General features: G+C 46.2%; 1 protein-coding gene across 5 annotated transcripts in view; it reads left to right on the top strand.

The window, feature by feature from the left end:
* THRAP3 (thyroid hormone receptor associated protein 3) overlaps positions 1–21,606 on the top strand; it is a 98,507-nt gene extending 76,901 nt beyond the window's left edge. For 4 of the 5 annotated variants that reach the window (XM_033227102.1, XM_033227100.1, XM_033227103.1 and 1 more), the window contains 9 exons: positions 724–1,626; positions 3,408–4,112; positions 6,379–6,551; positions 7,236–7,347; positions 8,996–9,080; positions 11,658–11,845; positions 16,828–17,026; positions 17,495–17,638; positions 20,058–21,606. In XM_033227102.1, coding sequence (XP_033082993.1) covers positions 724–1,626; positions 3,408–4,112; positions 6,379–6,551; positions 7,236–7,347; positions 8,996–9,080; positions 11,658–11,845; positions 16,828–17,026; positions 17,495–17,638; positions 20,058–20,279 — 2,731 coding nt within the window. In that variant the 3' untranslated portion in view covers positions 20,280–21,606. The remainder of the gene's footprint in view (positions 1–723; positions 1,627–3,407; positions 4,113–6,378; positions 6,552–7,235; positions 7,348–8,995; positions 9,081–11,657; positions 11,846–16,827; positions 17,027–17,494; positions 17,639–20,057) is intronic. The other variant, XM_033227104.1, reaches the window with a different exon arrangement.
* The last annotated feature ends 123 nt before the right edge of the window (positions 21,607–21,729 follow it).

Raw genomic sequence — 21,729 nt, 5'->3', positions numbered from 1 at the left:
GGTCAGATAGTGCCCTCTTGTGGCACCTATGTAAGATCATGTAGCTCAGCCACAGAAATATGACCTAAGTAAGTAGTGAGACCATTTCCAGGTCCCCAATTTAAAAAAACAATATTGTATGTTTTGTTTATGTGATTTTAGTAAGTTCTTTTAAGCTTTGAGCAGATGCATTCTCCAAGTTTTCTTTGGTGTATACCTGTTGTAACTACACTTTTACGATCCCAAGCCTTAGTGGTATCTAAGAAATTCGTCACGCACAAGAGGGAGAGCTGACTAGGATAGGGTGTGAAGTGTTGCCACAGTGTGGGTAGGGGTCAGAGTACCTGTCTAGGTACTGCAGCTAGCAGTTTTTCTCTCATTTCCAATGACTTGCAGCCCTGTTAAAATCCCTGTGCCTGTGAAACTGTTAAAATGGTCTTTGTGTGGTTGACTACCTTAAGAAAATGTTGATAGTTTCTCAGTCACTGTAGAAGTACTCCTCCATTTTAAATGTGCTGCAATATGAAGTGACCTGTGTTTCATCACTTGTTCAAATGATTCTTATCCATGTTTTTGTACTTAATAAGGGCCATACGTAGTGGGATTAAATATTTGTGCCCTTGCTTTGAAAACAAAACTGAAAGTGAGTGACACATAAGGACAGGGATTTCAGAACAGATTTTTCTTGAATAAAAACACTTCTGTCAAAAATTCAAACATTTGTCTCTTTCCTTTCCATTCCAGTTCTAGGTCTCGTTCCAGATCATATTCTCCAGCTCATAACAGAGAAAGAAACCACCCAAGAGTATATCAGAATCGGGATTTCCGAGGTCACAACAGAGGCTATAGAAGGCCCTATTATTTCCGTGGGCGCAACAGAGGCTTTTATCCATGGGGCCAGTATAACCGAGGAGGCTATGGAAACTACCGCTCAAATTGGCAGAATTATCGGCAAGCATACAGTCCTCGTCGAGGCCGTTCAAGATCCCGGTCCCCAAAGAGAAGGTCCCCTTCACCAAGGTCCAGGAGCCATTCTAGAAACTCTGATAAGTCGTCTTCTGACCGGTCAAGGCGCTCCTCATCCTCCCGTTCTTCCTCCAACCATAGCCGAGTTGAATCTTCTAAGCGCAAGTCTGCAAAGGAGAAAAAGTCCTCTTCCAAGGATAGCCGGCCATCTCAGGCTGCCGGGGATAACCAGGGAGATGAGGCCAAGGATCAGACATTCTCTGGAGGCACCTCTCAAGATACAAAAGCATCTGAGAGCTCGAAGCCATGGCCAGATGCCACCTACGGCACTGGTTCTGCATCACGGGCCTCAGCAGTTTCTGAGCTGAGTCCTCGGGAGCGAAGCCCAGCTCTCAAAAGCCCCCTCCAGTCTGTGGTGGTGAGGCGGCGGTCACCCCGTCCTAGCCCTGTGCCAAAACCTAGTCCTCCACTTTCCAGCACATCCCAGATGGGCTCAGCTCTGCCAAGTGGTACTGGGTATCAGTCTGGGACACACCAAGGTCAGTTCGACCATGGTTCTGGGTCCCTGAGTCCATCCAAAAAGAGCCCTGTGGGTAAAAGTCCACCATCCACTGGCTCCACATATGGTTCATCTCAGAAGGAGGAGAGTGCTGCTTCAGGAGGAGCAGCCTATACAAAGAGGCAAGTATCTCATTTCCCCTGCCTGGTTGTGTTTTTGTCTCACTAGCTGGCAGTTTAATTGTAATGTGATCTAAGTTAAGAGCTCTGATTAATGGTAAAAGGTAATCCCTATTTCCTAGACTTTTCATTAGTAAACATTAAAAGCATCACCCAAGGAAACCTTTAGGTTAACTCTAGCTTTCCTACCTTCCTGAATTTGTATTGCAGCATAAACTTTCTTTAGACTACTCTGCAATGATGTTTTCACATTTAAAATTTGCCTTGGATTCTACCAATGTAAGCCAAAGAACAGTAGAGATTTGTGGGTCAGCTATCAAAAAAAAGTATGGTCTTTGCCAAAATGAATGGCCATTGGAGCTCTTAGACCCTGTAGCACCCACCATCTGCTATGTTTGATCTGCATCAGCCTATCATGGTGAAGAGCTGCACCCTCAATACCCTCCAGTTGAGACTGGGCAGAATGGGAAAGGCCAAGGCTTAGTCCGGGAAGGCCTTGTTTTAAAACCACAAGGTGGGTGTATGTCCCAGTAGAAGCCAACACGGCTGCGTGTTAGGAGAGGACATGGCAGTGCTTCCGTCTTTCTCCCCTGGGGGACACGGTGAGTTGGAACATGAATCTTTGTTTGTATGGTTGGATGGATTGGGATGGCAGAGAAGTTACAGGGAAGTTGCATTGGGACCAGGTTGTGGTCAAGAGGGACTAACCCAGTAAGTGGTTTCCCTTTTTTCTTTATTTTATCGTATTTAGCATATTTTTTAATCCCTTGATTCTTCTTGGTTGTATTAATACGACTTTGACTTGATTATTAGGCTTTCTGCATTAATGGTACAGATGAGACATTTTGAATCTGTACTTGGCTTCAGTAAGTCTGTTTTATTTATTTACATTTTTATTTCAGTAGGTTTTTGGGGGAATAAGTGGTGTTTGGTTACATGGATAAGTTTGTTAGTGGTGATTTCTGAGGTTTTGGTGCACCCATCACCCGAGCAGTGTACACTGTACCCAGTGTGTAGTTTTTTAATCCCTTGCCCTCTCCCATCCTTCTCCCTGAGTTCCCAAAGTTCATTGTATCATTCTTATGCCTTTGGGTCCTCATAGTCTAGCTCCCAAGTAAGTCTATTTTAAAGCATGAGTTTTGTTCCATGCCAGGACTGTGAATCTTTAGAAGACTTGAGCATGAGCTCTGTTTTTCCATAAGAAAGAGAATGATGATTTTTGCTGCTGTCACCCTCTCCCCCATTAACATGTATTTTGTTTTTATTTGTGTTCACAGTATATTTCATATTTAGATCTTCTAGGTGACTTGAAGCAAATTTGAAGTCTCTTTTTAGACTTGTATTTCCAAATGTGAGTTGTATAAAAGCAAAACTGTCCAAGGTGTTCTATGTTAACTTTGCTGAAAGCAGATTTTAAGTGACTGAGTGAAGGTTGGGTAAGACCTTAGTTATTTTTTGCCCTAGATCACATTACAGGTAAGTAGGTTTTTGTTTTTGTTTTTTAGTATCCTAAAAATAACTTTTGCTGTTCTCTTTGGTTGCTTTTGTAAGACACAACTCCATGGATCATGTATTTTTCTCTTAATTGCCAAGTTCATAGAACTGTGAATGGCAGTTTTTCAGAAATTACTAGGAAGTAACCACATAGAAAGTCCTTTGGTAATACTGAAATCCATAAGACATATTTTTTCAGAGAATCAAAACCAAAAACAGTAAGGCACTATTTTAGAGCAAGGGATGCTTAAGAAGCCTCTTGTGTGTCTCTCTTGTGTTTTTATAACTAGGTATCTAGAAGAGCAGAAGACAGAGAATGGAAAAGATAAGGAACAGAAACAAACAAATACCGATAAAGAAAAAATAAAAGAGAAAGGGAGCTTCTCTGACACAGGCCTGGGTGATGGAAAAATGAAATCTGATTCTTTTGCTCCCAAAACTGATTCCGAGAAGCCTTTTCGGGGCAGTCAGTCTCCCAAAAGGTATAAGCTCCGAGATGACTTTGAGAAGAAGATGGCTGACTTCCACAAGGAGGAGATGGATGATCAAGATAAGGACAAAGCTAAGGGAAGGAAAGAGTCTGAGTTTGATGATGAACCCAAATATATGTCTAAAGTCATAGGTGCAAACAAAAACCAGGAGGAGGAGAAGTCAGGCAAATGGGAGGGCCTGGTATATGCACCTCCAGGGAAGGAAAAGCAGAGGAAAACAGAGGAGCTGGAGGAGGAATCTTTCCCAGAGAGATCCAAAAAGGAGGATCGGGGCAAGAGAACCGAAGGGGGGCACAGGGGCTTTGTGCCTGAGAAGAATTTCCGAGTGACTGCTTACAAAGCAGTCCAGGAGAAAAGCTCATCACCTCCCCCAAGAAAGACCTCTGAGAGCCGAGACAAGCTGGGAGTGAAAGGAGATTTTCCCACGGGGAAGTCTTCCTTTTCCATTACTCGAGAGGCACAGGTCAATGTCCGGATGGACTCTTTTGATGAGGACCTTGCACGGTGAGATGTGCTTCTTCTTAATCCTCAGTGCTTTAGTGGCCTAAGTGGTGTCTCCTAGCCCTTCTCCCTGGAGACATTCTGTTGTGTTCCCCCTGCTGTCTTAAGCTTCAGTGCTGGTACTTTCATGTCCACCTGTGTTCACTAGAGAGTATGTATCACGGAGTGATTGTGTGCTTTGAGGGGGACAGTATCCCTGGGGTGATGAAGTATCTCTTCAGTCCTTAGTGACTGGCTCATTCTCTGTTCATCACTACACCACCAAGTCCAATACTGTTTCTTGTGTTTAACATAGCTTTGCCTGTGAAGCCATCCTGGATCCACTTCTTCCTTCCTAGCTGGGTCACCGAAGTCTATAGTATAGCCCTTCCCCATCAGATAACGTAGCAGTTTTATTGTATTTTATTTTATTTTTGAGACAGTCTCTCTCTCTTCTTTTTCTTTTTCTTTTTCTTTTTTTGTTTTTTGAGATGGGGGTCTCCCTCTGTCACCCAGGCTGGAGTGCAGTGGTGCGATCTCCGCTTACCACAAGCTCCGCCTCCCAGGTTCGTGCCATTCTCCTGCCTCAGCCTCCCAAGTAGCTGGGACCACAGGCGCCCGCCTCCACGCCTGGCTAATTTTTTGTATTTTTAGTAGAGACGGGGTTTCACCGTGTTAGCCAGGATGGTCTCGATCTCCTGACCTCGTGATCCGCCCACCTTGGCCTCCCAAAGTGCTGGGATTACAGGCGTGAGCCACTGCACCTGGCCCAGAATCTCTCTCTGTCACCCAGGCTGGAGTGCAGCGGTGCACTGTCAACTCACTGCAACCTCTGCCTCTCAGGTTCAAGCGATTCTCCTGCCTCAGCCTCCCGAGTAGCTGGGATTACACGCACCTGCCACCACACCTGGCTAATTTTTGTATTTTTGGTAGAGGCTGGGTTACACCATGTTGGCCAGGCTGGTCTCGAACCCTTGAAGCCAGGTGATGTGCCTGCCTTAGCCTCCCAAAGTGCTGGGATTACAAGCACGAGCCACTGTGCCTGGCCACAATTTTAGAGTTAAGGAAGGCAATACATCTACCCGCTGTCCCCTAAATTTTAGGAAAGAGTTGGGAGGCCACGGCTAACTGGTTTTTTACTTGGCGTAAACTACTCAGCCAGCTGGAAGTCTGTGTGAACAGCATTCCAGCCACACCCCACTCCCGCTTCATGACATCACCTCCCTGAATCAGGCCTTGGCTGGTCATGCTAGCTGATCTTTTTTTTTTTTTTTTTTTTTTGAGACGGAGTCTGGCTCTGCCGCCCAGGCTGGAGTGCAGTGGCCGGATCTCAGCTCACTGCAAGCTCCGCCTCCCGGGTTCACGCCATTCTCCTGCCTCAGCCTCCCGAGTAGCTGGGACTACAGGCGCCCGCCACCTCGCCCGGCTAATTTTTTTGTATTTTTTAGTAGAGACGGGGTTTCACCGTGTTAGCCAGGATGGTCTCGATCTCCTGACCTCGTGATCCGCCCGTCTCGGCCTCCCAAAGTGCTGGGATTACAGGCTTGAGCCACCGCGCCCGGCCGCTAGCTGATCTTTTTATCGATTGATTGATGGAGATGGAGTCTCAAACTCGTGGGCTCAAGTGATACTCCTGTCTCTGCCTCCCGAAGTGTTGAGATTACGAGTATGAACCACTGCACCCAGCTGTAGTTGATCTTTTAAAATACTTTCTCATTTGTTGGGTGTGTTAAAACCAGCAGTGACTAAGGTTTAACACTTCACTCCACTTGAAGATTCCAGTAAAAAAGAGAATAGAGGCCGGGCGCAGTGGCTCAAGCCTGTAATCCCAGCACTTTGGGAGGCCGAGACGGGCAGATCACGTGGTCAGGAGATCGAGACCATCCTGGCTAACAGGGTGAAACCCCGTCTCTACTAAAAAAAAAAAAAACACAAAAACTAGCTGGGCGAGGCGGCGGGCGTCTGTAGTCCCAGCTACTCGGGAGGCTGAGGCAGGAGAATGGTGTAAACCCGGGAGGCGGAGCTTGCAGTGAGCTGAGATCCGGCCACTGCACTCCAGTCCGGGCGACAGAGCGAGACTCCGCCTCAAAAAAAAAAGAAAAAAAAAAGAATAGAGAGATTTTGGATATCCTTTTCCATAGTTACAGTGCATTGAGGTTACTTTCAACTTCGGTAGGAAGAAAAGAAGTTTATGGATAGATTTAAAACTCTTCAAAAAAGTATTTTTATGGTTTTAATGTTCTTTCTGTATATCATGTTCTAATTGGGCCTCCCCATATTTCTTTTTCAGACCCAGTGGCTTATTGGCTCAGGAACGCAAGCTTTGCCGAGATCTAGTCCATAGCAACAAAAAGGAACAGGAGTTTCGTTCCATTTTCCAACACATACAATCAGCTCAGTCTCAGCGCAGCCCCTCAGAACTGTTTGCCCAGCATATAGTGACCATTGTTCACCATGTTAAAGGTGAGTCCAGACCCTGGCCTGCTTCAGGCCGGTGTTCCACACTTAGAAGAAGGATGAGTGGGTGGATAAGGAGTTTTGGGGGGCCCTGTATCTCATCTAAAGGGCCTTTGAAGCTAGGGGCTGGCTTGAAGGAAATTGTGTTCAGGGAACAATTTCCATGTTTTAATTGCAGAGCTTAGCATTTTGAAATGCTGGTAACCTGTGACCAAGAGAACAGGTTAAGCCAATAGCAAAATGACTTTTCTAGCATCTCTGTCTTCTCTCCTCTAAGTGATCTCTTACGGACCTTGTGGTGTGAATTTCTTCCTCCAGAGTATTCTGTCATCCCCCTGGGCAAATGGAGTTGGGCAGGTTAGGGAATGGCTAAGAGAAGTGATGGAGAAGCTGGGTTGGGCCAGTTGGCAGGTTCCATCTGAATATAAACTCAAGCAAGAGTTGGTGCTGTGTTTCTGAGGAGAATAAACTTCAAGCTTCTCTGTCCTAAGACATGGGAACTACAGTGGAAATCTAATGCCCAATATGGGACTGTGTTTGGACCAGCCATTTTTCCTTCCTTTTCTCAATATATTTGTTGTGTGGCTTTAACTACTTCAGTTGCATCTCTGTGGTTACCGGTTCCTGCAAAAAAGTTAAAACATTGTGTCTGCCTTTGGTAACATACTGTGTTTCTTTTAATTCCAACAGAGCATCACTTTGGGTCCTCAGGAATGACATTACATGAACGCTTTACTAAATACCTAAAGAGAGGAACTGAGCAGGAGGCAGCCAAAAACAAGAAAAGCCCAGAGATACACAGGTAAGGACCTTGGCCTTATACTGGATGTTGTAATAAAAGACTTTGTCATCCTGGCTAACACAGTGAAACCCCGTCTCTACTAAAAAATACAAAAAACTAGCCGGGCGAGGTGGCGGGCGCCTGTAGTCCCAGCTACTCGGGAGGCTGAGGCAGGAGAATGGCGTAAACCCGGGAGGCGGAGCTTGCAGTGAGCTGAGATCCGGCCACTGCACTCCAGCCTGGGTGACAGAGCGAGACTCCGTCTCAAAAAAAAAAAAAAAAAAGACTTTGTACCAGACATTAAACTCACCATGTTAAATTCTGCTGCTAATGCACCTTTAATACAAAATTTACGGTAGCATCCTTCAGACTCTAAGAGAGCTGTAGGCATTTATATTTTAGAGTGTACAGAACATGCTTTGGGATAATAGTCTCTCACGTTGGGCCTGAGGAAAACAGCTCTCTTGACATAGATTAACTCCTGTATTACTGGGAGCTGGCAAATGTTAGCCTGAAATTACCGTGAGTAAGTAGAGTAAATGCTAGTTTCTTTTCTTTACTTTTTTTTTTTTTTTTTTGAGACGGAGTCTCGCTTTGTCACCCAGGCAGGAGTGCAGTGGCCGGATCTCAGCTCACTGCAAGCTCCACCTCCTGGGTTTACGCCATTCTCCTGCCTCAGCCTCCCGAGTAGCTGGGACTACAGGCGCCCGCCACCTCGCCCGGCTAGTGTTTTTGCATTTTTTAGTAGAGACGGGGTTTCACCGGGCTAGCCAGGATGGTCTTGATCTCCTGACCTCGTGATCCGCCCGTCTCGGCCTCCCAAAGTGCTGGGATTACAGGCTTGAGCCACCGCACCCGGCTTACTTTTTTTGAGGTGGAGTCTTGCTCTGCCACCGAGGCTGGAGTACAACCAGGCTCCCTGCAACCTCTGCCTCCCAGGTTCAAGCAATTCTCATGCCTCAGCTTCCCAAGTACCTGGGATTACAGACGTGCGCCACCATGCCCAGCTAATTTTTGTATTTTTAATAGAGACAAGGTTCACCATGTTGGCCAGTCTGGTCTCGAACTCCCAACCTCAGGTGACCTGCCCGCCTCGGCCTCCCAAAGTGCTGGGATTACAGGCATGAGCCACTGTGCCCGGCCTAATGCTAATTTGTTTAGGCAAACCCATATATTAATATTTCATGGTAGTTTAGTCATGGATTAAATCATGGTAGTTGGATTCCTTTAGAAGAATTTGCCTGGGGGCTAGAAGCGGTAGCTTGTAGGATTGTCTCAAAGAATTTTAAGGCCCAGTAGGTTTAAAGACTATTCCATTTGGTTGTGGGAGTCAGTTCAGTGGATAGGGACTAGAAACAAAGTTGGCCTTACCTTTAAGGCTGTGGGTGAGTCCATCTTTCTGTGTGTAGCAAAACCGGGAGAGAACAAAAACCTCTAACTTCTGTCACACTTTGGGAACCTGGGGCTCTGTGTGTGTGTGTGTGTGTGTGTGTATGCCTACGGGAGAGTATAAGTATGTAAGTAAAGAGTAAAAGTAATACATACATAAGTCATGAAACATAAGGAAAAATAATGCCTGTGAATCTGTTACCCAACTTAGGAGCTAGAATATTACCAGTATCATATTCACACAATGGAGTACTATATTGTTCTGTATTTTCAATTTTAGGAGAATAGACATTTCCCCCAGTACATTCAGAAAACATGGTTTGGCTCATGATGAAATGAAAAGTCCCCGGGAACCTGGCTACAAGGTGAACTGTTGATTTGATCAGTAATTCCAACAAAATGAGTGCGTTGGGCATGAACTTGACAGAAATGTGTTTGTTTAAATTACTCTCTACTTAAGTTTGTGTTTTTCTTTTAAGGATGGGCATAATTCTAAAAATGAACTACAAAGGGTTAATTTTTATTAAATGTATCAACAACCTTTGTGAAGTGGTTAGAATATGGTAAATGACCCCAAAGTCTATTGAGGTGAGCTTGAGAAAAAAAAGAGAGGAGTTTTGGAACAAGTGCCCATGATGAGAGAAGAAACTTTTTGTGATATTTTTCTGCTTGTAAGTATTATCAAATCAACTGTATACATGCACTATTTCCAACCATGATTTCAGAAAGACATGCATGTCAGAGAAGAGTGAAATATTCATGTCTTAACTTAAGTAGACTGTTTTTAAACAGCTGGTCCAGTTTTTTTTCCTAACATTGTACCATATCTATCATCTGTCAATTACTGTTAAACATTACTTTGATGGCCCAGCTACATTTGCCATGATGTGCACGTAAACACTGTTATTAAGAAGTTAAAGCTTGTATACAATCTTTTACTGTGAAATAACGAAATTGGGCTTTAAAAAATCTTAGTATTTATTGATCTTCATTCACATATACAGTTGACATTTAAAATTACAGATGGTTATTCCAATGCTGCTGAAACCTTTTCTAAAAAAAAATTTGTCTTGTTGGTTGAATGTGATGAGAGGCGCTCTTGGGCAGTCTCTCTTCTCTCCCACCCCTCTTTCCTCCTCCGAGTACCCCTTCTCCAGCTTGGCACTAGCCATGTAAAACCCAAGGTTTTCTTTAAAACATCAGAAGAGATCTTGTCCTCCATGCCCTAAAAAGCCAACCCCTGGGAGCAGTGTTGCATTTGTCTTTTTGTCTTGTTTTGCTCATTGGAGGATGCAGAGGCCCAGTTCCCTCTGTTAGGAAACAAATTAAGTGATAAAACAATAAACGGACGGGCAAGGTGGCTCAAGCCTGTAATCCCAGCACTTCGGGAGGCTGAGGTGGGCGGATCACCTGAGGTCAGGAGTTTGAGACCAGCCTGACCTACATGGTGAAACCCTGTCTCTACTAAAAATACAAAATTAGCCTGGTGTGGTAGTGCATGCCTGTAATCCCAGCTACCTGGGAGGCTGAGGCAGGAGAATCACATGAACCCAGAAGGTAGAGGTTGCAATGAGCCAAGATCGCGCCACTGCACTCCAGCCAGGGCAACAATAGCGAAGCTTTGTCTCAAAAAAAACCACAAAACTATAAACCTACTTTCTGCCACTCCTGTTGTTAAACTTAATTTTTTTAAGTTTAGTAGTTCATGTATATAAATTGTTAATGCAGAGTGAACTGCTCATTTCTTCCTCCCTGAGGTACCTCCATGAGACAAATCCTAGTGTGGGATGTCCTGGAACTACCATGCATCTTTGCCCCCACTGAGTTTCCCAAGAATTGTTGAAAGCCTTTGCTGCAGTGGTCTGAGCAGGTGTGCTGTTGCTGCTGCAAAACATACCTTCATAGCTGTATTGCTTAGGAAGCTAGCAGAGAAGTTTTTTCCTTCCTTCCCTCCTCCCTTCTTCCCCTCCTCCCTCCCTTCCTTTTTCTTTCTTTCTTTCCCACTTCCCCTTCCCCTTCCCTTCCCTTTTCTTTCACCTGGTAATACCAGTTTATGAATTCCCTATAGTTTTTAATATTCCCTTTCTAGAGAAATTTCTCAGCATAACTCAGGGTTTTGAAGGCTGCTTAAGTCTTCTTCCATTGTCCCTCTTTGGACTCAGTACTCAGAGATAATTCCAAGTGGAGGATAAGCCATGCGTGGATACTACAGTATAGGTAGGGGAAGGTGAGCATTTCTACTCTCAGTGGTGGCTAAGCCTGAGCCAGCCCAACCACCTACTCTTCCAGAGCTAATTTTAGCCTTCTCAACATTTTTATTTTATTTATTTATTTGTTTGTTTGTTTTTTTTGAGAGAGAAGAGAGTCTTGCTCTATTGGCCAGGATGGAGTGCAGTGGCGCGATCTCTGGCTCACTGCAACCTCCACCTCCTGGGTTTAAGCGATTCTTCTGCTTTAGCCTCCCTAGTAGCTGGGATTACAGGCACACGCCACCTTGCTTGGCTGATTTTTGTATTTTTAGTAGAGAACAGGGTTTTGGTTGTTGCAATGCTGATCTCGAACTCCTGAAGTGATCCGCCTGCCTCAGCCTCCCAAAGTTCTGGGATTACAGGCGTGAGCCACTGCGCCCGGCCAGCCTTCTCAACTTCTAAACTAGCCAGAGTCATTACTGGGCCAGAAAAGAAACAAACTGAGATCAATGCATAGCATTTTCAGAAGGCCAGCATCATTGTTTTGGAGAACTGGCTTGGGTTCTGTGAGGGATCCTTATGGAGTAACTTCTGTGGGACATCCTGCATCCCTTCCAAGGTTGGGTGAGATGCCTCACATTTCCCAGTGCTTCCTCTGCACCCCTCCATTGGAGTAAAAACCACAGTTTGTGGGATGGTTGAGCTGATGGCTCTGAATCCCAGAAACCTTAATTTTGACTTATCTTTTGATAGGCTGAGGGAAAATACAAAGATGATCCTGTTGATCTCCGCCTTGATATTGAACGTCGTAAAAAACATAAGGAGAGAGATCTTAAACGAGGTAAATCGAGAGAATCAGTGGATTCCCGAGACTCCAGCCACTCAAGGGAAAGGTCAGCTGAGAAAACAGAGAAAACTCATAAAGGATCAAAGAAACAGAAGTACGTAAGCCCCTGTCACCCCTTTCAGACTCTTAAGTTCCTTGTCTGCCCCCTTTGGGCTGTACACCAGAACTTTCAAATCACAGTTTAGGGTTAGTAATTACAGCAACCTGTTTCTTCTTTTAATCCATAGAAATGTCAGTAGGGTCCCTAGTTTGAAAACAATTTCTATATCAAAATAGTGTGATCTTTGTCCAAAGAAGACTTCATGACAGAAGTTAATCTGTTAAATTGACCACAGGGATGGTGTGGAGAATCATTAGAATCATTTGGGAATTCCTTTTGTAGTTTCAGATGTGCCTTTTCTCGTCACACATTTTCATGGGGAGGTTGTATTTTAGAAATGGCACAAAGTCATTGTCAAGTAATAACACTGTTTAGTCAAAGAAACGGTGTGGAACTAGATAGGACATGATTGTTGATCTTAAGTGCTTTTTAAACTAGTTTTACAGACAGTTCCAGGAGAGGTGTTCCAGGTACTCCTTAAACAAAGGTGCCATTGTTGAACTTTGTGGGGCAACATTCATGCCTATGTCCTGATGTTTCTGTTTATGTTTTTGAATGTTCCATGAGTTTTTAATCATGTGTCACAAAAAGTAGCACAGTTGAAGCCCCATACCTTCTGGTAAGAAGCCAACACTTCTGCTGATTCTGAACTTCAGCTGGCAAGCTTTTATTTTTTTGAGACAGAGACTCATTCTGTTGCCTAGGCTAGAGTGCAACTTCCGCCTCCCTGCTTCAAGTGATTCTCCTGCCTCAGCCTCCTGAGTAGCTGGGATTACAGGCGCCCACCACCACACCCAGCTAATTTTTTGTATTTAGAGATGGAGTTTCACCATGTTGGCCAGGCTGGTCTTGAACTCCTGACCTCACGATTCACCCACCTTGGCCTCCCAAAGTGCTGGGATTACAGGTGTGAGCCACTGTGCCCGGCTGTATTTTTGTATCAATTTTCTGCTAACCCCTTGAGATAAGTCGAACAGTTGGTGTGATACCCATTTTGCCCATTTGAAAGATAAGCCAAGCTTAGAATGATGTGCCTTACGATTACAAATATTGGGCGTGGGCCCAGTGGCTCACGCCTGTAATCCCAGCACTTTGGGAGGCCGAGGCAGGCAGATCATCTGGTCGGGAGTTCGAGACCAGCCTGGGCCAATATCATGAAACCCTGTTGCTACTTAAAAAAAAAAAAAAAAAATTAGCCAGGCATGGTGTTGCGCGCCTATAGTCCCAGCTACTCCAGAGGCTGATGCAGGAGAATCGCTTGAACCTGGGAGGCGGAGGTTGCAGTGAGCCGAGATCTCACCACTGCACTCCAGCCTGGGTGACAGAGGAGACTTCATCGCACCAAAAAAAAAAAATCGCAAGTATCAGCTGACCTCAAACACAGATCTTTTGTTCTACTTTGTCTCCCATTCCAGTGTGTAACTTATGCATTAGGAGCCTTGGCAGCTTTCAGGGCTGCCCATAGATAAAGAACCTGCGAATCCTCAGCAGGGAATGGAAGTAGTAGTACAGTAGTGCCTGGGCCGCCACTTAGAAGTGGAACATGAACCCCTTAAGCATTTCAGAGTTGAGTCTGGATAACTAACTCTTGATTTCCTCTCCCTGGAACACATGCCTACCTCTGACTTGCTATGTGACTTGAACGAGTCCCCTGCAAACCCCAGTATTCTGTGATTTTTTTTTTTTTTTTTTCTCCGAGACAGAGTCTCGCTCTGTCGCCCAGGCTGGAGTGCAGTGGCGCGATCTCGGCTCACTGCAAGCTCCGCCTCCTGGGTTCACACCATTCTCCTGCCTCAGCCTCCCAAGTAGCTGGAACTACTGGCGCCGGCCACCATGCCCGGATAATTTTTTTTGCATTTTTAGTAGAGATGGAGTTTTACTGTGTGAGCCGGGATGGTCTCCATCTCCTGACCTCGTGATCCGCCCGTCTTGGCCTCCCAAAGTGGTGGGATTACAGGCTTGAGCTACCACACCTGGCCCATTGAGACGGGGTCTTGCTCTGTCGCCCAGGCTGGAGTGCAGTGGCACAGTCGTAGCTCATGGCATCCTTGAACTGCTGGGCTCAAGTGATCCTCCTGCCTCAGCCTTCCAAGTAGGCTGAGCTAGGAGTACAGATGTGCACCACGATGCCCGGCTAATTTTTTAAATTTTTTTGTAGAGACAAGGGCTGGCTATGTTTCCCATGCTGGTCTTGAACTCTTGGCCTCAAGTGATTCCCACCCACCTCGTTGGCCTCCCGAAGCATTGGGATTACAGGCATGAGCTGCCACACCTGGCCTGTTTTGAGACGGGGTTTTACTCTGTCACCCAGGCTGGAGTGCGGTGATGATATCAGTGACGTACTGCAGCTTTGACCTCCTGGGCTCAAGTGTTCCTCCCACTTCAACCTCCCAATCAGCTGGGACTACAGGTGTGCACCATCATGCCTGGCTAATTGTGTATTTCTTATAGAGTTGAGGTTTTGCCATGTTGTCCAGGATGGTCTAGAACCCCTGGACTCAAGCAATCTGCCTACCTTGGCCTCCCAAAGTGCTGGGATTACAGGCATGAGCCACTATGCCCAGCCAGAACTTTTTTTTATATAACTGAAGAATGGCCGGGCGCGGTGGCTCAAGCCTGTAATCCCAGCACTTTGGGAGGCCGAGACGGGCGGATCACGAGGTCAGGAGATTGAGACCATCCTGGCTAACACGGTGAAACCCCGTCTCTACTAAAAAAATACAAAAAACTAGCCGGGCGAGGTGGCGGGCGTCTATAGTCCCAGCTACTCGGGAGGCTGAGGCAGGAGAATGGCGTAAACCCGGGAGGCGGAGCTTGAAGTGAGCTGAGATCCGGCCACTGCACTCCAGCCCGGGCGACAGAGCGAGACTCCGTCTCAAAAAAAAAAAAAAAATAACTGAAGAATGACTTACCCAGGTCACACAGCTAATAAGAGACAATGCTGGCCGGGTGTGGTGGCTCACGCCTGTAATGCCAGCACTTTGGGAGGCCGAGGTGAACAGAGCATGAGGTCAGAAGATTGAGACCATCCTGGCCAACATGGTGAAACCCTGTCTCTACTAGAAATACAAAAAGTAGCCGGGCATGGTGGTGGGCGCCTGTAATTCCCGCTACTCAGGAGGCTGAGGCAGGAGAATCGCTTAAATCCAGTAGGTGGAGGTTGCAGTGAGCCAAGATCGCAGCACTGCACTCCAGCCTGGTGATAGAGGGAGACTCTGTCTCAACAACAAAAAAAAGAGAGACAATGCTAAGACTCAAATTTGAGGCCTTCTGAGAGTTTTTTTTTGTTTGTTTTTTCTTAAGGTAGAGTCTCACTCTGTCGCCCAGACTGGAGTGCAGTGGTATGATCTCGGCTCACTGCAACCTCTGCCTCCTGGGTTCAAGTGATTCTCCTGTCTCAGCCTCCCGAGTAGCTGGGATTACAGATGCTTGTCACCACACCCAGCTAATTTTTGTATTTTTAGTAGAGATGGGGTTTCGCCATGTTGGTCAGGCTGGTCTTGAACTCCTGACCTCAAGTGATCTAGCTGCCTTGGTTTCCCAAAGTGCTGGGATTATAGGAGAGAGCCACTATGCCCGGCCAGAGAGTCTTATTTTTGAAAACCTCTTGAAGTAGCACGGATATTTAGTGGGGTCAGAGTTGAAATTATGTGAATTCTATGACAGTAACTTATATTTCCCCTTTGTATGAGTAAGTATGTGTAGGTGAGGAGCAGGGAGCATGATACCTTTCATAATGGAAGACTGAGGGAGGGAAGGACAATGATAGGTTACTGACATTTGGCTGGCTCTGCTACTCCTCTACTCCTGGGATCCTGGCCTTGCTGCCCCCTAGAGGTATGCAGTAACCTCCACTATCACATGGCAGGGCTGGTACTGACCTTAGTACATAGACAGTGACTCATCGTATTAAGATAATTTGCCCTAGTCTGTAATTTCCCCCACATGAAGGAAAGGGAAGGGACATAACTCTGGGAGAGTTACGCCAGATCCTAGGCTTAGTGACACAACCTGTTTGAGCTCAGTGGGAGGTAATATGTGGAGTCGTCGTATAATTAGAGCTAGGTTAGAATCCGGGCTCTGCTTGACTCTCTCACCTGAGCCTCCTACCTGTAAAATGAGGGAAATAATACTGAGTCATGTTGCACTTTACTGTATGCCAGCTATGTTGGTATAAAGTGTTTAAACACATTGTTTATTTAGAGAACCCTATAAGATAGGTAGCATTCCTGTAAGAAATAAAAGTAATAGAAGGTGGCCGGCGGGCGCGGTGGCTCACGCCTGTAATCCCAGCACTTTGGGAGGCCGAGACGGGCGGATCACAAGGTCAGGAGATCGAGACCGTGGTGAAACCCCGTCTCTACTAAAAATACAAAAAATTAGCCGGGCGTGGTGGCGGGCGCCTGTAGTCCCAGCTACTCAGGAGGCTGAGGCAGGAGAATGGCGTGAACCCGGGAGGCGGAGCTTGCAGTGAGCCGAGATCGCGCCACTGCACTCCAGCCTGGGCGACAGAGCGAGACTCCGTCTCAAAAAAAAAAAAAAAAAAAAGTAATAGAAGGCACTAACCAATGATAATATACAAAGCTATTTATCTGGCCCAATGCCAGATACTTCGGAGCTCTCAATATAGTGTTAATTTCCTTCTCCCTTATTAATTCATACCTGTATCTTAGACTGAGCTACTGGAGGCCATGGACTGTGTTTTGTTCCTGCTTCTGTGTATGTCATATGTTTATCACAGACTCAGACATAGATGTGTCTGTGAACATAGATGTGTCATGTGAACATGACTGACAGAATTGAGGGGAAGTATCTTGGGTGGGTAGGTTGGGGGTGAGCTGGTTTTATAAGGTTACTCATCATCAGTTTCTTCATCACAGGCACACTTTTGATTGTCCTGTGCTTATCCATGAGGCCCCAGCCAAGCAGTGTCCCCTAGAGGATGATTGATTACCCTGGCTCTTCTCTTTTCACAGGAAGCATCGGAGAGCAAGAGACAGGTCCAGATCCTCCTCCTCTTCCTCCCAGTCGTCTCACTCCTACAAAGCAGAAGAGTACACTGAAGAGACAGAGGAAAGAGAGGAGAGCACCACGGGCTTTGACAAATCAAGACTGGGGACCAAAGACTTTGTGGGTCCAAGTGAAAGAGGAGGTGGCAGAGCTCGAGGAACCTTTGTAAGACCCTTCCCTCTCCCCCTTTCTCTAAGCCCCTTGCTCCTACCAACTCTGATTATGTTTCATCAGAATACCAGTTCTGTTGCCTTTGACATAAGTAATCCAGTCCAAAGACCCTGGAATCTTTGGTTCTCCTTCCCACATTTCCTGGCCTTTCCATTTTTTGTTGCTTTTCTGTTCATAATCACTTAGCTAGAAAGCCTCTTACGGCTTCTGGTCTCAGAACTTCCCCCACTTACTTCGACTACTGCTGTTTATAGGGAGGCCCTTGGGGCAGGTTTGTCCTCTGTGCAGGCTACAGACTTGAGATGAGCAGAAAGGGAATGGCTGGAAACCAGCTGACCAGCATATGACTGGAAGACAGCTGTCTCTTCCACACCAGAAAAGTGTTTGAACAGAAAGCAGGGGGGTTTGTTCCCCATTCCTGGCATGATCCTTTGTTCCTTTTTCCCTCATTTATTGCAATAGCAGTTTCGAGCCAGAGGAAGAGGCTGGGGCAGAGGCAACTACTCTGGGAACAATAACAACAACAGCAACAACGATTTTCAAAAAAGAAACCGGGAAGAGGAGTGGGACCCAGAATACACACCCAAAAGCAAGAAGTATTACTTGGTATGTGTCTGGGGATAACCAGGAAGGGTCAGAGGGCCTTTGACACACACAGTAGCTGATACCAGGCCTTAATTAGTTTGTCCAAAACTGTGATTAAATTTATGTGCAGGAATATTGCACTGAGGCGTGTATACTTGCATAGTGCTAACTGGATGGGTGTCCTCTAGAGAGGCAGTCCTGGTCTTCAAAGGGTTTATCATTGAAGATGTTTATGGATTCCAAGATAACCAAGAAGTGTTGGTCTTGTCTTTTTAGTCTGTGAACTTGTTTTACTGCTCAACCACCACCCCACCCTCAGCCTCCCTCATTCCTGTGGATAGAGCCATAACCCTTCCCCAATGCTGCTGTCCCTCACTGCCACTCCTTCATGCAAGAATGACCAGAAAGAGAGCTCAGGATCTCTTTGAGGAAAGGGATGTCTCTCCAAAATGAAATGCCACTGGGGCTTGTCTCATCTAAGCTGTTGATCATTCCCCTGCACTCTGGGCCTCCTTCAGATTAGGACTGTTATAGGCTGGAGTTCCTGGCCTTGAGTGAGCTCTCTTGGCCTTGGTATGTAATAGCAGGCGAAGATCCAGGCCGGTGTGAGTGTTACAACTAAGGTAAAGGAGCAGCTGAATCTCCATCACCTGCTAGAATGGCTGGAATGAATCTATGTTGTCAGTTGGACAGCTAGGAAACAGGTTGTGTGTTTCCTGTGCATGGCTGTGCATGGCCACCATCCCATTTCTAGAGTTGCTGCTGCTGGTAGCTGCTTTGAGGCTACTAGAGGACCTTTGAACTTATCTCTAGGGAATTGTAGTTGGTTGGGCCCAGGTTGGGTGCTGGAGTGGGACTACTGTAGGGGAAGAATTAAAGGCCATCTCCCTTGCCCCATCTGCCACCTGAGAGAGTATTGCCAGCCTGATTGATTTAATGTGAACAAGCAGCCGTGGTCAGAAGAAGCTGACACTTCCTCTGAGCTGAGCTCCAACAGCCTAAGACCCTAGCTTGTGTGGGGGGTGGTTTAGGTTCTGAAGTCTTGGGGCTGATAAGGTAATGACTGCTGGTTTTCAAAATGTTTTCTCATTCGTTGTTTGATTGGATCCCTCCTTCTGTCTCATGAGATTGTCAGAGCAAGGATTGTTTGAAATGTAGGTTAATCCTTTCCTTGAACTAAGTGAAAAAGAAAAAAAAAATGAAATGTAGGTTAAGTGTTCTTTCTACTTTGTCACACTGCCTCCTTGCATAAAACAGGGGAGATACAAAATGAGAGTGGGGTTGGAGGGTCAGGAAGAGCCCCAGCCCCAGCATTGGATTCTGAGCATTTGGAGTGCAGTGGCACTATCTCGGCTCACTGCAGCCTCTGCCTCCTGGGTTCAAGCCGTTCTCCTGCCTCAAGCCTCCTGAATAGCTGGGACTACAGGCACACACCCCCATGCCTGGCTTTTTTGTGTGTGTGTGTGTATTTTAATAGAGACAGGGGTTTCACCGTGTTGCCCAGGCTGGTCTCGAACTCCTGACCTCAGGCAATCTGCTTGTCTTGGCCTCCCAAAGTGCTAAGATTATAGGCATGAGCCACTGCACCCAGCCGCATTGCCTCCTTTCTTTTTTTTTTTTTTTTTTTTTTGAGACGGAGCCTTGCTCTGTCGCCCAGGCTGGAGTGCAGTGGCCGGATCTCAGCTCACTGCAAGCTCTGCCTTCCGGGTTCATGCCATTCTCCTGCCTCAGCCTCCCGAGTAGCTGGGACTACAGGCGCCCGCCACCTCGCCCGGCTAGTTTTTTGTATTTTTTAGTAGAGACGGGGTTTCACCATGTTAGCCAGGATGGTCTTGATCTCCTGACCTCGTGATCCGCCCGTCTCAGCCTCCCAAAGTGCTGGGATTACAGGCTTGAGCCACCGCGCCCGGCCTGCCTCCTTTCTTAACTGCTTAACAACCCGGTTCACATGGAGTTTCACGTTTTGGTGTGATTGGCTTTCTCAGACCCATCCTTTGAGAGAGGATGTACTAAATCATATGGAGTTGCTTCAAGTTCCTAAGCTTTTTCCTCATTTGCAGAGTGGGAAGTGATAATGATAGGGTAGATATGAGGATTAAATGAGATAGTATATAAATGTCTTACTTCAGTGCTCAGTGACTTTATTTTCCTTAAACTATGAAGGGTTCATGCTCAGTGAATCATCATCGTCATCGTTGTCATCATTACAGTGCTCAAGCTGTTACCTTAAAATTTCTACATCACTCAACTGATATTCTTGTGGATCTGAACCACTGGCATTTTTGGAGCAGGGGACAGGGAGAAGTGCAGAAAAGGAGCAAAAGGGGGAGTTTAGGGCACTGGTTCTTTTGGGAAAGGCACATTTGGGTGGGTGCAGAGGAGAGAGCTCTGGCCACATCTTATTCACTCTGGCACTGATGGCAATTTTCTTTCCCCTCAGCATGATGACCGTGAAGGAGAAGGCAGTGACAAGTGGGTGAGCCGGGGCCGGGGCCGAGGAGCCTTTCCTCGGGGTCGGGGCCGGTTCATGTTCCGGAAATCAAGTACCAGCCCCAAGTGGGCCCATGACAAGTTCAGTGGAGAGGAAGGGGAGATTGAAGACGACGAGAGTGGGACAGAGAACCGAGAAGAGAAGGACAATATACAGCCCACAACCGAGTAGGGGCCACCCTTGACGGGATTCCTGCCCAGGGGAGAGAGGCACTGGGAAGATGGCTGGCTTCACAGAGGAACCTCAAGAAGATTGCGTAAATCCTACCCCACCCCCCACCAGCCGTGCAGATTGTACTACCACAAAAGGCATCCCTGGCACTGTCTCCCACTGGACAGAGGAGGCTGGCCGTGGAGCCCGGGGTCAGGCCCAGCTCTTGAGCAGAACACAATGCATTGGGCTTTAGCTGTTTTTCTCATTTGTTGTTGGTGTGTGGGGGTGGGGGCAGGGGTAGGGCGGGAGAGCGATGCTTGGATTTTTGTTTCCTATTAGAAACCAACAGTTCTGTTCTAATTTCTTTTCATTTGGAGCTAAGAGGACTAATTCGATGATTTTCAATCTCTTCTCCCCTGTCCTGATTTTAAAAAGCCCCCTTTTTTTTTCTTTTTTCTTTTTTTAGGCATATGTAGTAATATTAGAAACATTTAATTTGGGAAACTTTGATTCTTGAAAGAGAAAACAAAGCATGTGAATAAACTTTGAAGTGTTCACCTCAGTTTGGGACCAAACTGCTTGGATCTTTGTAAAAACCGATTTTGTATGTCAAGGAGGAGTTTAAGGCCTTTCCGACCACCTTGTGTTCCCCTTTTCTGCGCAGCCATGTATCACGTGGAGTTGCTCCTAACCACACCTCACGTGCCCCTGAGCCCTATTTCCTGATTTCTTCTGGGCTGGACTTCCCTATTCTCCACCAGCAGCTCCAGTATCCCAAACTTTCTAGTCCTGCTGATCCTCCCAGCAACGGGGTGGAAACTGGAGGGCAGTGTCTGGTCTGTTTTCTAAGAAACTTATGAATTCTATTATCTTTACAAATATGAGAAAATTTTTTCAATATTTTTTATTAATCTTTTTATAAAATGAAAAGAAACTCCTGTGATCGATTAGGAAGGTGGTTATGGCTGAGTGGTTCATGGGGTTTTTTTGGGTTTTTTCTTTCTTTCTTTGTCTTTAACCTTAAGCTGTTTAAGTTGAAGCATTCTCAGATGTTTGGGGGGAAACAACCTCTTAAAATGGGTCCTTGTGCTTGCCTTCTGGGGAGGCGGTCCTGAGCAGGTGAATCATAAGGCATTTATGCATATGTTATATGCGGACTGCACCCACCTCTCCCCCCAGCCTTTGCCTCTTGGGTTGTTGTGCTGCTTTCCCCTTACTTTGCTACATTTCTATAGTTAAGTTGGTTTTACTTGAATGATTCATGTTTAGGGGGAAAATGAAAATCTCCCTTAAAATTTGTTTCAACTCCTCCTGCAAATAAAATAAATGAAGTGGCAGATGTAAACGGGCTTTGTTCATTGTCACCCTGAGTGTGTGTGTGTGTGTTGAGGGTGGTAGATAACTTCCCACAACAGTTTGAGAAAACCTGAAAGACAAAGGGCCTGTGGGGCCTTGCGCAGGCTGCTGA

This window comes from Trachypithecus francoisi, unplaced genomic scaffold, assembly GCF_009764315.1.
Source record: "Trachypithecus francoisi isolate TF-2019V2 unplaced genomic scaffold, Tfra_2.0 Lachesis_group12, whole genome shotgun sequence".
NCBI classification, from domain to species: domain Eukaryota; kingdom Metazoa; phylum Chordata; class Mammalia; order Primates; family Cercopithecidae; genus Trachypithecus; species Trachypithecus francoisi.
The sequence above is the reverse complement of the archived record's forward strand: the minus strand, read 5'-3'. Positions and strand labels throughout refer to the sequence as shown.